Source organism: Podarcis melisellensis (assembly GCF_964234715.1).
Source record: "Podarcis melisellensis genome assembly, chromosome: 2".
NCBI lineage: Eukaryota > Metazoa > Chordata > Lepidosauria > Squamata > Lacertidae > Podarcis > Podarcis melisellensis.
The window spans coordinates 115,176,903-115,193,787 of NC_138529.1; the positions used below are offsets into that span (position 1 = coordinate 115,176,903).

The 16,885-nt window shown below is 47.6% G+C and overlaps 1 protein-coding gene and 1 long non-coding RNA gene across 9 annotated transcripts in view; one reads left to right on the forward strand and one right to left on the reverse strand.

The window, feature by feature from the left end:
* LOC309364676 (zinc finger protein RFP-like) overlaps nt 1-16,885 on the forward strand; it is an 85,747-nt gene that overhangs the window by 42,371 nt on the left and 26,491 nt on the right. For 3 of the 8 annotated variants that reach the window (XM_081902421.1, XM_081902418.1, XM_081902420.1), the window contains exons 2-3: nt 7,211-7,306; nt 8,381-8,611. In XM_081902421.1, the coding sequence (XP_081758547.1) occupies nt 7,211-7,306; nt 8,381-8,611 (327 nt within the window). Of the gene's footprint in view, nt 1-2,951; nt 3,397-7,210; nt 7,307-8,380; nt 8,612-14,372; nt 14,871-16,885 lie in introns of those variants that run through there. The other 5 variants (XM_081902419.1, XM_081902424.1, XM_081902423.1 and 2 more) reach the window with 4 other exon arrangements.
* LOC309365329 lies at nt 10,333-14,518 on the reverse strand. Its single transcript, XR_014166013.1, has 2 exons — nt 14,421-14,518; nt 10,333-13,014 (listed from the first exon to the last, which is right to left on the reverse strand). It is a non-coding gene; the product is annotated as an uncharacterized lncRNA (long non-coding RNA).

The following is a 16,885-nucleotide window of genomic DNA, read 5'->3' on the forward strand; positions in this document are numbered from 1 at the left end:
CCCTAAATGAATTATCTGGTGTCCGATTAATCCCTTCTTCTGAATGAAGCTTTTTCCACACTCGAGGCATTCATAAGGTTTCTCCTCCGCGTGGGTCCTTTGGTGTTTGATCAACGTATCTCACGGAGAAAAGTTTTTCTTCCACTCAGGGCATTTGTGAGGCTTCTCTCCTGTGTGGATGTTCTGATGGTCCATCAACCTACAAGGATGATGGAAACTTGCCCCACACTCGGTGGGGTTTCTCCCCTGTGTGCGTCTTCTGATGTTCAATTAAGTTGCACGGGTGGTTGAAGTTTCTCCCACAATCATGGCACTCGTCCGGCTTCTCCCCTGTGTGGGTTCTCCGGTGTTTGAGTAATGTATCTCTCCGGGAAAAGCTTTTCCTGCAGTCCGGGCATTCGTGAGGCCTCTCTCCCGTGTGGATTTGCAGGTGACTCACCAAACTGGTCCTCTGGCTGAAGCTTTCCCCACAATGGGAGCATTTCTGTGGTTTCTCTTCCATGAGGCCTCTCTGATGGCCCACCCAGATCTCTCACTGGGGAAAGGGTTTCTCGTCCTCAGACTATTCATACGCTTCCTCTCCCATGTACTGTATTTTTCGCACCATAGGACACAGTTTTTCCGTCTTAAAAACTAAGGGGAAAGGTCTGTGTGTCCTATGGAGCGAATGCAGGGGGGGGGAGGCAAGCAGGAAAAGCCCCCAAGAGCCACACACAAGCTTCGAGCGGCTCTTGCAGGCTTTTCCCCAGGAGGGAGAAGGGACTGACACGGCCAGTCAGTCCCTTCTCCCTCCTCTAGAAAAGCCTTGCGCAATCTCTCCAGTCGTGGGAGGCTGCGCAAGGCTAAAGAGGAAGCCCAGGCAGCAAGCGCGATCCATCCCGCTCGCTGCCCGGGCTTCCTCTTTAGCCGTGCGCGCCTCTCCAGCCGCGGGAGGCTGTGCAAGGCTAAAGAAGCCAACTTTTAAAAAATCTCTCTATCTCTACCTCTTTTTCTTTTTTCGTCCTTTCTCCACCCCCTTATTTTCCTCTGGATCAGTGTTTTTATCTAGATTAACGTTTTAGTTTGGAGGGGGGGAATATTATAAAAAAGGAAACTTTGCAGCTTTTATTTTAGTATACAATAAAAACAGATTAAACAAAACATAAGAGAAGGAACTAGCATAGAAGAAGAGAAAAGAGGGGGGGATACAAAGCCATTTACCAGAGGTAGATCTTAACCATTGCCTCACCTGGGAGCTTCTCTGGGCAGGAATTCCCTCGGCTTAAGTGGGGTGATGTAAGAGTGGCAGGTAGGGGGGTACCTACCTAGACAGTGAAGCCACATGTCTCTCCAATGAAAATTGGGAGTGGGCATTGTGTGAAGTGGCTGTGGATCTCCTGCCGCAGAAGTGTAGGACTGTATAGAGTTGGGAGGGCCACCCGAGGGTCATCTAGCCCAGCCCCCTCACAATGTAGGAATCACAGCTAAAGAACGCCAGGCAGATGGTCCCCCAACCGCTGCTTAAAAGCCTCCAGTGGTGGAGACCCCCAACAACTTCCGAGGTCATAGAATTGCAGGGTTGGAAGGGAACCCCAGGAGTCATCTAGTCCAGCCCTGGTGGACAGCTGGCACGATCCATCCCGTTGTGCAAGGCTAAAGATGCTGCTCAAGGCTAAAGAGGAAGTGCACAGCCTGTCCATTGCTCTTTGGGGTTGGGGGGGGAATCATATTTTTTTTCTTGATTTCCCCCTCTAAAAACTAGGTGCGTCCTGTGGTCCGGTGCGTCCAATAGAGCGAAAAATACGGTACATCCTCTGCTGCTCAGTCAGGGCAGATCCTCGCTGGAAGCTCTCCCCTCACATGGAGCATTCATGAGGATGTTCTTCGGCATTCAGCCTCCCCAGACGCAAACTGTGCTGGCCGTTCCTCCTTTGGGCTTTTCTGCTCTGGGCTTTCACTAAAGGGAACTGGACTTCTGGGTGATGGCTGCGTTCATTTGCTCCTTGGTGTCCTTTGGACTCACGCTTTTGCTCTGCAATCTCGGCTAACAAAGGAATGTTCCTTAGGGATATTCCCTCAGGCACAGCTTTCCCTGGGTGGGAAATCTCCATCTTGATCTCTCCTTTTACCTGCAGGTGAAACCAAAAACATTTTTTAAACATTATGTGTGTGGGAAAGCCCTAAGCAGGACCTGGGAATAAGAGCCCCTCCTGGAGTCTCCAGCAACAGCTATTCAGGAGGATTACCACTTCCAACCACAGAGGCAGAGCATATAACCATCCAAAGTCTTAAGGTAAAGGGACTCCTGACCATTAGATCCTGTCGTGGCCGACTCTGGGGTTGCGGCGCTCATCTCGCTTTACTGGCTGAGGGAGCCGGCGTACAGCTTCCGGGTCATGAGGCCAGCATGACTAAGCTGCTTCTGGTGAACCAGAGCAGCACACGGAAACGCCGTTTACCTTCCCGCCGGAGCAGTACCTATTTATCTACTTGCACTTTGACGTGCTTTCGAACTGATGGTTGGCAGGAGCTGGGACCGAGAAATGGGAGCTCACCCCATCACAGGGATTCAAACCGCCAACCTTCTGATCGGCAAGCCTTAGACCCTGTGGTTTAACCCACAGCGCCACCCGAGTCCCCTACCAAAGTCTTATCCTCCAGGAATTGTATCTAATCCCCTGTTAAAGCCCTCCAGGTTTTTCAGCCATTGGAAGGCAGCACACTTTATTAGGAATATCGGAAGACTTTGCACTGTGTAGTAATATTGATTAATAATAATAGCCAAGTCTCACCAGGCATTCATATCTAGGGAAGGAACTCCATAACTGGGCTGCCACCATGCAGATGGTGCCTTCTGCCAGGTCCATCGAGGTCAGTCTTGCCTCCACTGACTGCCAGTGGCTCTGCAAGGTCTTCCCAACCATACCTGCAGATGTCCTGGCCACCGGTTGGAGACAAGGCTCCTTCTCCGGTCTTCAGCGCGAGGGAGCCATGGCTGCTGCGGGGGGTCACATCCAGCGTCTCCGTGATGAAGCCACTTGCTCCATCTGCCTGGATTACTTCAAGGATCCAGTGACCATCCCAGAGTGTGGGCACAACTTCTGCCGATCCTGCCTGATCCTGTTCTGGGGGGAATCTCAGGCAGAGGCTTCCTGCCCTCAGTGCAGAGAAAGAGTCCAGAGGAGGAGCCTCGTCTCCAACCGGCAACTGGCTAATATGGTGGAAATAGCCCAGAATCTCAGCCTTCAAGAGGGAAAGGAGGAAGGAGGGAAAGGAGGAGTCTGTGAGAAGCACCAGCAGCCCCTGAAGCTCTTTTGCAAGGAGGATGAAGCCCCCATCTGCCTGGTGTGTGACAGATCGAAGGAACATGAAAATCACAAGGTGATTCCTCTGGAAGAGGCTTTGGAGGAATACAAGGTAGGAGATCCCTGGATCTGGAGGGGGAGAAGTAAATAGCTGTGGATTCTTCTTGGGAGGTTTTCTTTGTAATTCTGAAGTCCAAAGTAGGCATGGCATTGATTGGTAGTTGTTTATCACCTTGGAAGCAGCCCAGGGGAAGCCTGAGGGCTCCTGGGATGGCTGGAGGGGGGAGTTGAAGTCTTTCTCTCTGCCAGGGGGACAAGGGGATCTTGAAATACTCACAGCAGCTTCAAAGATTTGAACTGGGACCTTGGCAGGGAGAGAAAGGGTTAACCTCATCCACATCCCCCAGCAAGGTTCCCCAGCAAGGGAAGATTCTGGAGCAGATCATTAAGCAAACAGTCTGTGAGCACCTAGAAAGGAATGCTGTGATCACCAATAGTCAGCATGGATTTCAGACTAAACTGATCTCGTTTTTTGACAGAATTACAAGCCTGATAGATGAAGGGAACGCAGTGGATGTAGCCTAGCATCTAGATCAAGGGAAGTAATAGTGCCACTGTATTCTGCTCTGGTCAGACCTCACCTGGAGTACTGTGTCCAGTTCTGGGCACCACAGTTCAAGAAGGACACTGACAAACTGGAACGTGTCCAGAGGAGGGCAACCAAAATGGTCAAAGGCCTGGAAACGATGCCTTATGAGGAACGGCTAAGGGAGCTGGGCATGTTTAGCCTGGAGAAGAGGAGGGTAAGGGGTGATATGATAGCCATGTTCAAATATATAAAAGGATGTCACATAGAGGAGGGAGAAAGGTTGTTTTCTGCTGCTCCAGAGAAGCGGACACGGAGCAATGGATCCAAACTACAAGAAAGAAGATTCCACCTAAACATTAGGAAGAACTTCCTGACAGTAAGAGCTGTTCGACAGTGGAATTTGCTGCCAAGGAGTGTGGTGGAGTCTCCTTCTTTGGAGGTCTTTAAGCAGAGGCTTGACAACCATATGTCAGGAGTGCTCTGATGGTGTTTCCTGCTTGGCAGGGGGTTGGACTCGATGGCCCTTGTGGTCTCTTCCAACTCTGTGATTCTATGATTCTAGGTTGCTTTGTACATATTTAGAACAGTAGAAATGTAAATTGCACATAAACAACTAAGTACATGTCTCCTTTGGTTACCAGGATGCCTCCTCAATGCTCTGCAAAACAGAGAGCAGCAAGGGATCAGCTGGGGGGGAGGGGACTGTTAGCTAGGAATTGACCAGATGGTGCAGGATCCTGCCCCCCAAGTATCTGTTGGAAGCAGATTTGGGAGTGGGGAGTGGAAGCACCTACTGGTGGCTTATTCTGGGGGTGCTGTGGGGCCTGTGCAATGAGGTTTCAGTGGGGGGGGGGCTGAGGATCTCCTCCCACCCCAAATGGCAAAGGACTCTGTGGTTCAGAGTAGCATCTGCAAAGACTAGGGGGAAATATGACTTTTTCATGGCAACTCGGAATTGGACCTGTGCAATTATATACTATATATAAAGCCTTTTATTATTATTATTTTTTAATGATATTTATTAAAATTTCCGGTAAAAACATACAAATACCAATACAAACAACAACAGTAAAAAACCAGAACAAACAAAAAAACAACAACAAAACAACAAGTATAATTTCAAATCTTATTTTCTCAACCTATTTTTCCCGACTTCCTCATACCTCCCCGTTTTGTATTCTAATTTCGTTATCCTGTCAGCAAATCCATTCCCATATTTCCCAAAAATTTTCGCTAATTCCATTCCTTTTCTTAATCAAGATCTCTGAAAAACCACATTCTTTTTAAGACCTCTGTCTATCTAACATTCATTAACCTTATAGTATTTATTAAGGTAGTCTTTAAATTTCCTCCAATCTTCTTCCACTGTCTCCTTCTCCTGGTCGCGGATTCTGCCCGTCATCTCCGCCAGTCCCATGTAGTCTGTCATTTTCATCTGCCATTCTTCCAAAGTAGGTAGATCTGATGTCTTCCAATACTTTGCAATAAGGATCCTTGCTGCTGTTGTGGCATACAGAAACAGAGTTCTATCCTTCTTTAACACCACATGGCTAACCATACCCAGGAGAAAGGCCTCTGGTTTCTTCAAGAAGGTATATTTAAATACCTTTTTCATTTCATTATATATCATTTCCCAGAAAGCCTTGATCCTCGGGCATGTCCACCAGAGGTGAAAGAATGTACCTTCATTTTCTTTACATTTCCAACATTTATTATCTGGTAAGTGGTAAATTTTTGCAAGCTTGACTGGGGTCATGTACCACCTATATATCATTTTCATAATATTCTCTCTCAAGGCATTACATGCCGTAAATTTCATACCGGTGGTCCACAACCTTTCCCAGTCTGCAAACATAATGTTATGACCAACATCTTGCGCCCACTTAATCATAGCTGATTTGACCATTTCATCTTGCGTATTCCATTTCAACAGCAAGTTATACATTTTTGACAAATTCTTAGTATTGGATTCTAACAGTTCTGTTTCCAATTTTGACTTCTCCACCTGGAAACCAATTTTCCTATCCAGCTTATAAACCTCCATTATTTGTAAATAGTGAAGCCAATCTCGCACTTTATCTTTTAGATTTTCAAAGCTCTGCAGTTTCCACTTATCACCCTCCTGTTCTAGAATTTCAGAGTATTTTGGCCATTTAGACTCCATGTTAAGTTTTTTCAACGCCTTTGCCTCCATTGGTGACAGCCACCTTGGAGTTTTGTTCTCCAACAAATCTTTGTATTTAATCCAAACATTAAACAATGCTTTCCTGACAATATGGTTTTTAAAGCCTTTATGAACCTTAACCTTGTCATACCACAGATATGCATGCCACCCATGAAGATTATTAAAACCTTCCAAATCTAGAATGTCTGTGTTCTCGAGAAGCAACCAGTCTTTCAACCAGCAGAAAGCTGCTGATTCATAATAAAGTTTCAAGTCTGGCTATATAAAGCCTTTTAATCCCTTTTTTAAAAAAATCACTTGTTCTACTACAGTGGTGCAAAAATGCTCCTGTGCCATGCAGTGCTACTAATGCCACGAAATAGTAATAATAGTGAAAAAAGCTGGTCCCTTTGAATTGGTGGGAGGACCAGACAGCAATCTTCTGATCAAAGGAGCTACTTGGGTGGATTCTGGCCACAGCAAGAACTTCTTTGCCCAGAAATGGAAGAAGCTGCAGTACTTAAATCTCCCCTGGTGAACCAAGCACACTTGGGGGTCTGGCTACTGCAGAGAAAATAACAGCCAAGTAGCAAAAAACCAGAATTGCCGTCTGACCCAATTTAGCGGCAAAGCAGTGGGGTCAAGAGGAAGTGTGAGAAAGCCCTAGGCTTACAGAAGAGGGGTTTGGAATGGGTGAAGTTTTGAGAAGCGCTGCTCTATCCCTCCATCTCTCACCTCTTGGGCTGACCTCACTATCTCTTTGATGCTAGAGTGATACATCCCAGGTTGGATCCTGCCTCACCCCTTCCTCCTCCTCCTCCTCCTCCTCTTCCCACTTCTCCCTGAGACCTCAAGGTGAGAAGTCAGGCTGGGACTTCCAAGGAAAGGAGAGGAGGCTGAGAGATCACTCCGCATTGGAGGGTGTTTGAGAAAAGGTGAAGGGCTGCCAGCTATTCAGTGAAGGGGGGATCCTGAGCCCCACAGGGGTGCTGCAGAAATAATGTAGCTGATCCATGGAGCCGTGGAGCCAAAAAGGCTGAAAACCTCTGTACTTTTATTTCCACCAGTAAATTACTTTGCTATTCTAGCAAGGCCACTGGGCGCAAAAAGCCAATATGATTTTCATCTCTCTGTGTGTCTCAATCAAACCTGAGTTTTCCCTTTTCTCTTTAGGGAGAGATCTGTCGCCACCTGGAGATTCTGAGAAAAGAGAGAGAGGAAATTCTGGCCTATCAAGCAGCCCTGGACAAGGAAAGCAAAGACCTCCTTGTAAGTGTCTCTGTTGTTACTAGACAGGGAACAAGCACTTGAGACCTCCAGGTATAGGGCAGTATATAAATTCAATAGAGAAGAAGAGGAAGAGGAAGAGGAAGAGGAAGAGGAAGAGGAAGAGGAAGAGGAAGAGGAAGAAGAAGAAGAAGAAGAAGAAGAAGAAGAAGAAGAAGAAGAAGAAGAAGAAGAAGAAGAAGAGAGTCAGGACTGAGGAGGGATGGAGAAATCTGCCCGTTTCAGCTTCTCCACATTTCTCCTTTTTCCACATCAGTCTGTTATGAATCAGATGTTAGGGTAGCTATCTCCTTGCATAAATATTTTGATCTGTACTTTACCCTCATAAATACATTTTTTGTGAATATTACCTGGCTGGGTCAAGCTTGAAAATATCAGAATTTTAAAGCTCTGTTTTGGTCTCCATATTTTTTCAGCAATAGCGAATTAGGTAAGTTCACCTTTGAATGCAGCTAAATTGAGTTTATTTCCCCTTGTCATTTACTTATGTGAATAGCAGTCAAGAAGAAGCCTGAGGACTTGTTAGCTGAAAGGGTGGAAGCAATTTAATCCAAATCCTGATTTGCCATAAATATTACTAAAGAACTGAATTCTAAATGTGCTCTCTTGTTCATTTTTAGGAAACTCAGGCTTTTTAAAACCTTTAAAGAAAACAGGGGAGCTATGGGGATGAACTCTGCACTTTGTTCTCCTCTGTTTCTGTTCCTTCGTACACCTAAATGGAACCAGCCTAAACTGAGGGGTGTTTTATGTTCCTGGATGTTCTCTGAACAACTTCGAACTCTGGTTATGCCAGGCCCCAAAACATGCAGGGAAAATCCATGACTAGGAAAAAAGAGCTCCTTCCTTTAGGCTGTATCCGTCTGCAAAATAGACATCAACAGAAACAGCAATGGAGAGGGCCTCCCCTCAAAATAAAGGTTTACTTCTTTAGCCACTGAAGGTTTCATGTCTATGAAAAATCAGAAGTGTCCACCCTGTTTAATTTTCATAATTTTGTTTCTGCTGTTTTGAGGCTAAGGACTAAACACACTCAGACCTCCTCTTTTCTTGCAGAAATTAACAGAAACGGAGAGGCTGAAGACTGTGGAGAAGTTCAGAGAACTGCGCCAGTTCCCGGAAGAACAAGAAAAACGTCTGCTGAATGATGTGGAAGAGGTGGAGAAGGAGATTGCAGGGAGAAGGGATGAGCAGCTGGCCAGACTCTCCAGGAAACTCTTCTCTCTTGAGAGGATCATCCAGGAGATGGAGGAGAAGAGTCAGCAGCCAGCGAGTGAACTCCTGCAGGTAAGATGGTGGCAGGAACAGCCCAAGGCTCCAGGAGAAGGCTGCCGCTTTCATGTATGCAAGGAGTGCAGGGGCTGAGCTGATGGAGCCTCTAGTCAGGTTTGGAATGGACAGGAAGACCCAAGAGACCTGGGATGTTTAACTCACGTTGAATGCAGACTAGAGATTCTTCTGTGTTCTTGATGGAACAGGAGGTGGTTTTCTGCTCTTTGATGATGATTTGTCTCCAAATGCCTTCTTCTTGGCAATGCTGCCTTCCTGCCCTGTGCTGGACTTCAGCGAGGATGAGTTCAGGCCTCCTTCTGACATGAGCCAGTCTCTTGACCAAACTTCTCTTCCGGTTCCCTCCAAAGCTTCTGGGTTGATCACCTTCACAATGGATCCAGATCAGCCCAAAATGGTGCTCAGTCACAGTGAACAAAGAGCAAGACAGAGGGACTCATCCGGACAGCTGCTTGTCCCACCCCTTTCCTCCAGGAAAACCTGCTGCTCTTTACTGCTGAATTAGAGCAAACCTCAGCCAGGTTTTCTCCAGATTGACGTTTGCTTAGATGTTGCACTAAGGAGCAGGTTTTTCCTGAGGGAAAGCAGCAGGGCAAAGGCAAAACCACTTTGACTTGTGTTTTCTGGGCACAGGAAAAGCAGAAGTGACTTATTTACAGCCTGGATTCTGTATATTGGGGGCATCAAATGGGGTGTCCTCTGGATAATGTTGGACTTCAACTTCCCTCCGACCCATCCAGCATGGCCAGGGGACACAGAGGATAGGAGTTGCAGTCTGGCAGCTTCCGGAAGGGGCTCCATGGCCTGTGCTGCCCCATACATTACACAGGACACCTTCCTTGTGTTCCTCAGCCCCACCCCAAATACACAGTGCTCCCCCAAGGAGCATCATTTCGCCACCAGGTGCATCCGATTTCTCTCCTTGGATACTAACAGCTGGAACAACACATACCTGTGGTATTGACCCCTCTCAAAGATCAGGCAGGACTCTCTGGCTCCACTATCAGGGCCACTGACTACTGACCGCTGCAGCCTGCTCTCCTTTCCCTGCGTTTCCCACGGGGTGGTGGCACCTGATGGAATAAATACACCTCCCCCACCCACCTGCCTAAGGGCTGCCTCCCCTTGCTCCATCCCCTATATGATGTTGGCCTCCTTTGTGTGTCATCGTACGTTTCCCTGTGAGCCTCCACTCACCCCGTGGAAGGAAGGACACAAAAGTGTCCCATTTGGTCCAGCGCCCAAGAGGGGCCACCCAGACGCCTGTGGGAAACCTGCAAGGAGGACCAGAGAGCAAAAGCAGCCTTGCCCCCCCCCCCTGCAGCCCCCAGCAACCGATCTTTACAAGCATGGGAGCCAACTTGAATAAAAATATTTTTGGCGGGGGGAGCAGATAAGCCCTAATCCTTTCCACCTTTGGCTTGGTTTTATCCCTCGCCCTTGGTTACCTCCAGCACCTTCCCCTGCTCCTTGCCGGGGGCACGCACCCCTTTCCCTGGGCACCCTGAGCTGGGGGTCTGGCCAATGCCCACCCCCACTGCTGACAGGCAACACCACGCAGCCCCTTCCACACCACCCTTGGTCAAAAAAGCAGTCCTCGTTACAAATGGGAGGGGCCAAAGGCCACGTTGGGAACCCCAGGGAGAAGCTGACTTGAGTGGCCATTTTGCCTAGAATGGACAATGCCCCCCAAAAACACTCTCTCTCACACACAAATGTTGGCTGTGTCACTAACACATTTCTCTTGCATTGGCAGTCAGAATGCAGAAAAACAATGGGAGCACTAAGCATGTTCAAGAATGCTGTTTGAAGGCGCACAACACAGTGTGACTTAAACTGACACAATGGATGAAACATCAGGGCTTAGACTGAACCCTTTTTAAAGTAGGCCATGCTGGAAATAGGCTTACATAGAACTGAGCAAATGCCAATATTGCATGAGGTTGCAGAGCAGAGAGAGAGAGAGAGAAACCAATAAGGGTTATTCCATTGCTACAGCTCAGAGCTGCCTTGGGCTCTTCCACAACTGTCACCTGGTAACAGTCACTCCATCACTGTTTCTACCCCAACTGGTCATTATAACTTAAAGAACTGGTACTGAGCTTGTTCCTTTCCTCCTCCCTCCCCATTCCCCTTTCCTTTTATGTCACCTATTTTAGCTTGTTTTTCATTGATCTGTGAAACTGCATTCTTACTTCACCACAAACAGATGCTTATGTTCAAAGAAAGTGGTTTGAGAATCACATTCACACTAAATCAAGCATTACTGCAACCAGCAAGTTTTCAAACCGTAGTAATGGGTGGAGAAGAGAAACAGCTTAAATTGTGGCAAGGTGTTGTGAGCAGGTGCTAGCAACCTGGGTCTCTAGTGCTGGTGAAATGGCTTATTCCCCCCTCACCCCAAAACAGCTCTGTGAGGTTGACTGGTATCAGGAAGAGCAACTGGTCCAGGGGACTCTGAATTCCTAAAGCTAAAAAGGGACTTGAACCCAACTCTCGCCAAGCCCAAGTTTCTAGGCATCTGGTTGTCTCTCCCCTCTCTGCCACCCAAAGTCAACGAAGGACGGCTGAAAAGTTATGCATTTACCTGCCTGCGCATATTGTTGTTGTTGTGTCCGACTCTTCGTGACCCCATGAACCAGAGCACGCCAGGCACTCCTGTCTTCCACTGCCTCCCGCAGTTTGGTCAAACTCATGCTGGTAGCTTCGAGAACACTGTCCAACCATCTCGTCCTCTGTCGTCCCCTTCTCCTTGTGCCCTCCATCTTTCCCATCATCAGGGTCTTTTCCAGGGAATCTTATCTTCTCATGAGGTGGCCAAAGTCTTGGAGCCTCAGCTTCACGATCTGACCTTCCAGTGAGCACTCAGGGCTGATTTCCTTCAGAATGGATCGGTTTGATCTTCTTGCAGTCCATGGGACCCACCTTATTTTGGTGACAGTAAGTTGTTTTAAATTGCTGTTAATTATTGTCTTTAATGGTTGTAACCAGGGGGTAAAGGACTGATTCATAGCAAGAATAAGAATAAGTGGGGAGCTTTATCCTACAAGACGCACTCCAGGTTTAATTTCTTCAAATGCTAAGCAACCGGGAGCTGCTTCTCTCGCCCAGTGGAGCAAGCAGTTTGTATTCTTTTCTTCGTTTTCTCTGCTCAAATCACAAAGGCCTCTTTTTCTGGTGTTCTCTTAAGTTGCACGGCTGGTTGGAGATTCTCCCCCAATCGGGCATTTGCATGGCTTCCCCCAAGTGTGGGTCCCTCTGTGACTCCGTAATGTATCTCTCTAGTTTCCCACAGTGGAAGCACTTGTGCGCTTTCTGCTCAGTATGGATCCTCCGATGCAAATGAACCTCTTTGTGCACTCGGGAAACTATGGTTTCTCTTCCATGAGCCCCTCTGATGGAGCACCAAGATCTCTCGCTGGGGAAAGGGCTTCTCGCCCTCAGACCCTTCACACAGTTCCTCTCCCATGTGCCTCCTCTGGTGTTCAGCCAGGGCGGATCCTCCCCGGAAGCTCTCCCCCCACACGGGGCATTCGTAAGGGTGCTCTTTGCCAATCAGCCTCTCCAGCCCCAAACTCTGCTGGTCGTTCCTCCCATGATTTGAGGAGAGGGGCTTTCTGCTCCAAAGTGCATTGGGCTTTCACTAAAGGGAACGGGACTTCTGGGAGATGGCTGTATACCTTTGTTTCCTGGTGTCCTTTGGACTCATGCTTTTGGTCTGGAATCTCAGCTAACAAAGGAAGGTTCCTCAGGGATATTCCCTCTGGCACAGCTTCCCTGGGTGGGAATTCTCCACCTTGATCTCCCTCCTTTTACCTGCAGGTGACGGTGAAACTGAAAATGCTTTTTAAACATATGTGTGGGAAACCCAAAAGCAGGACCTGGGAACAAGATCCCCTCCCCTTCTAGAGTCTCCAGCAACCGCTATTCAGGAGGATTCCTGTTTCCAACCACAGAGGCAGAACATATAACCATCCAAAGTCTTATCCTCAAGGAATTTTATCTAATTCTCTGTTAAAGCCCCCCAGGTTTTTCAGCCATTGCAAGGGACCACACTTCATCAGGAATATAGGAAGACTTCACAATGTGGAGTAATATTCATTAATAATAATAGCCAAGATAATGCACCAGGCATTCCTATCTAGGGAAGGAGCTCCATAACTTGTCTGCCGCACCACAGATGGTGCCTTCTGCCAGGCCAGCCCATTGGTCCATTGAGGTCAATATTGCCTCCACTGACTGGCAGCTGCTCTGCAGGGTCTCCAGGCAGAGGGTCTTCCCAACCATACCTGGAGATACCTGGCAAGGGATGATGGGAGTTGTAGCGTGAAGCAAACAGAGGGCTCCAGGTAGACAATGCTGAAAGTGCCCTTTTCAATCTGAAGTTCTTTGCCACAATGCTAAAAACGGATTAAGTCAAAATCAGCAACCAGATTTTTAGGAGTTCTCGTCACGGAATCAAGTCCTGCTTGATAAATCAAAACTGCCTTCCATTTAGGGCAGAGGCAGATTTTCTCCAATTCAAAAATGACAAGGAAGCCTGTTATAGGAATTTTAAGGTCATAGATATAGATAAAATAAACATTAATAACTGTACAAGGCAAACACATACATAAGTATATAAACCACGTGTCTGAAATAGTGCAGGAGAACAATTCTGAAGCCATTTTGACTCCCAAATTGACCTCAAATGTTTCCCTGCAAGGAGGAAGGAAAATGGAAAACCTCCCCATTGTCTCTTTGCTCACAAATCCTGTCTTAAGGGCGTATCTGTGTGTGAACAGGGTGAGCCTGTGACCTGGATTTGGGAACTGAATATTTACCATCAAAAAGAATGGCCAGATTGGCCAGTTAATGCAACCAGTGACCATTATCAGGTATCCTGGCAGACAGGAGTTCTGCTGTAGGCTGCCCCTTCAGTGATGTATGTATCATGCATTGGGGGGTGGACAATTTCAAAAGTCTATATAAGGGTTTGCATCATAGCTGTCAACTTGCAGATTTGAAAATAAGGGACCAGCAGCCTCGAAAATAAGGGATCAGCAGCCAAAATAAGGGATCAACAATTACTTTTATAAAAGACATATTTTGTTGTGTGCAAATGGCTTTAGATACCTATTAGGTCCATTAATTACCATATAGCATATATTCAACACACAAAAAGGCAACAATTTGTTGTTGACAAAGCAAGCTGGACATAGAAAGGGCCCCATTGCCTTCAGTAGCTTATTTAAGAGACATCATCAATAAGGGACAGCAGCGGGACATGGCGCTGCGATAAGGGACTGTCCCGCCAAATAAGAGACGCTTGACAGCTATGGTTTGCATACCAATGTTCTGGGTTCCTCCTCCCTCCTGAGTGAGGGTGGGGTGTTAGCACCCTGTTGCAACAGCTTTAATAAAGATGATGCTTACTAGCTGCTTTGCTTCTCAATATTCTCTGGCTGGCCTCTGTTATTTTTCTCCTACCGATAGTGAACCTACATAAGGACTCTATACGGGCTCTAGGGTGCCCCATAAGGGAAAAGGAGCAGTTTTTTCCTATCACAAAGACTATGAATGAAAATGTTACAATATGACTACTACAACTTACTAGGTGTGTGTGTTTGTGTGTAATCAAAAGCAGGGGAAGCAGTCCAGAAGCATTCCCTGCAATTTGAGAAAACATTCACCAAATGCAAAGACCTGGGGACATACTTTATGTTTTTTGTTTTTGTTTTTTAAAGATCATGTGGTGACTGAGTTTCTGAGTCATTTCCAGGAAGGGAAACTCCTCGTAGCTGAAAACAGAGAAAACGAAACTTACCTGGGACTTTTGCCTGAGGGAGCCATGGCTGCTGCAGGGGGTCACATCCAGCGTCTCCGTGATGAAGCCACTTGCTCCATCTGCCTGGAATACTTCAAGGATCCAGTGATCATCCCAGAGTGTGGGCACAATTTCTGCCGATCCTGCTTGATTCTGTTCTGGGGGGAATCGGAGACAGAGGCTTCCTGCCCTCAGTGCAGAGAAAGAGTCCAGAGGAGGAGCCTCGTCTCCAACAGGCAACTGGCAAACTTTGTAGAAATAGCCGTGAATCTCAGCCTTCAAGGGGGAAAGGAGGAAGGAGGGAAAGGAGGAGTCTGCGAGGATCACCTGGAGCCCCTGAAGCTCTTCTGCAAAGTCCACGAAGCCCCCATCTGCCTGGTGTGTGACAGATCAAAGGAACATGAAAATCACAAGGTGATTCCTCTGAAGGAGGCTTTTGAGGAATACAAGGTAGGAGATCCCTGGATCTTGAGGGGGAGAAGTAGCTGTGGGTTCTTCTTGGGAGGTTTTCTTCTTAATTCTCAGGTCCAAAGTAGGCATGGCATGAATTGGTGGTGGTTTATTATGTAAAAAGCAGCCTGAGGGCTCCTGGGATGAGGGAGTTGAAGTCTTTCTCTCTGCCAGAAAAGGGTTAACCTCATTCACATCCCACAACAGGTTGCTCTGTAAATATTTAGAACACTACAAATCCACCAGGAGTTGTGGACTTTGTCCCCGTTGCCTGGGGGATCCCGGCCACGTCAGAGCCCGGCCAGCCAATCCGGTAGCCGGGGCAGTTTAAACCGAGGAGCAGCCAGAGGACTTCCTCTTTGGCTCGCTTCCTCAATCACCCGCCCTCCCTCCCTATTCGCAGGTTAGGCACTGGCCTTGCTATGGACTTCGGTTGGTCGCCTTGGTTCATAGAATAATAGAATCATAGAATCACAGAGTTGGAAGAGACCACAAGGGCCATCGAGTCCAACCCCCTGCCAAGCAGGAAACACCATCAGAGCACTCCTGACATATGGTTGTCAAGCCTCTGCTTAAAGACCTCCAAAGAAGGAGACTCCACCACACTCCTTGGCAGCAAATTCCACTGTCGAACAGCTCTTACTGTCAGGAAGTTCTTCCTAATGTTTAGGTGGAATCTTCTTTCTTGTAGTTTGGATCCATTGCTCCGTGTCCTCTTCTCTGGAGCAGCAGAAAACAACCTTTCTCCCTCCTCTATGTGACATCCTTTTATATATTTGAACATGGCTATCATATCACCCCTTAATCTCCTCTTCTCCAGGCTAAACATGCCCAGCTCCCTTAGCCGTTCCTCATAAGGCATCGTTTCCAGGCCTTTGACCATTTTGGTTGCCCTCCTCTGGTCACGTTCCAGTTTGTCAGTGTCCTTCTTGAACTGTGGTGCCCAGAACTGAACACAGTACTCCAGGTGAGGTCTGACCAGAGCAGAATACAGTGGCACTATTACTTCCCTTGATCTAGATGCTATACAGTGGTGCCTCGCATGACGAAAAGAATCCGTTCCGCGATTCTCTTCGTCTAGCGGTTTTTTCGGCTTGCAAAGCAAGCCCATTGACAGCTTAGCGGATTAGCGCTATTAGCGGTCTAGCGGCTTTTAGCGATCAGCTAAGAAGCGGCTTATCAGCAGATCAGCTGATAAGCGGCTTAGCGGCTTAGGAAAAGGGCTAAAAAAGCGGGGGGGAAACCCACGGGAACTCGCAAGACATTTCCGTCTTGCAAAGCAACCCCATAGGGAAATTCATTTTGCGAAGCGCCTCCAAAACGGAAAACCCTTTCGTCTAGCGGGTGTTCCGTCTTGCGAGGCGTTCGTCTTGCGGGGCACCACTGTACTCCTATTGATGCAGCCCAGAATTGCATTGGCTTTTTTAGCTGCCGCGTCACACTGTTGGCTCATGTCAAGTTTGTGGTCAACCAAGACTCCTAGATCCTTTTCACATGTACTGCTCTCAAGCCAGGTGTCACCCATCTTGTATTTGTGCCTCTCATTTTTTTTGCCCAAGTGCAATACTTTACATTTCTCCCTGTTAAAATTCATCTTGTTTGTTTTGGCCCAGTTCTCTAATCTGTCAAGGTCGTTTTGAAGTGTGATCCTGTCCAAGGGGCCTGGTAGGAATTTTTCCACTTGGCAAATTGGCACTGGCTACTTGGTTTTTGCCTACCTCGTAGCAATCGTCACAGCTTTGTTAGGGTTGCGGTTAGGCATTGTTTGACCTTGTGTGGGGGAGGGGAGGTGTGGCCACCACCTGCCCCTCCATGCTTAAGGGTATTCCATTACAGGAACCCAGTGGGGAGGTCTTGATCTTTTTCGAAGCCCGGTTGGGGGCTGGGGGTTTGACACAACCCCCACGGAAACACCAAGGGGAGTTTGAGTTGGTTTGCTTCAACAGGGCTCCCCGTACCGGTGGCTTACTCTTACTGGACTTTTTGCACAGCAGGCAGGAGTCAGATATAGTCAG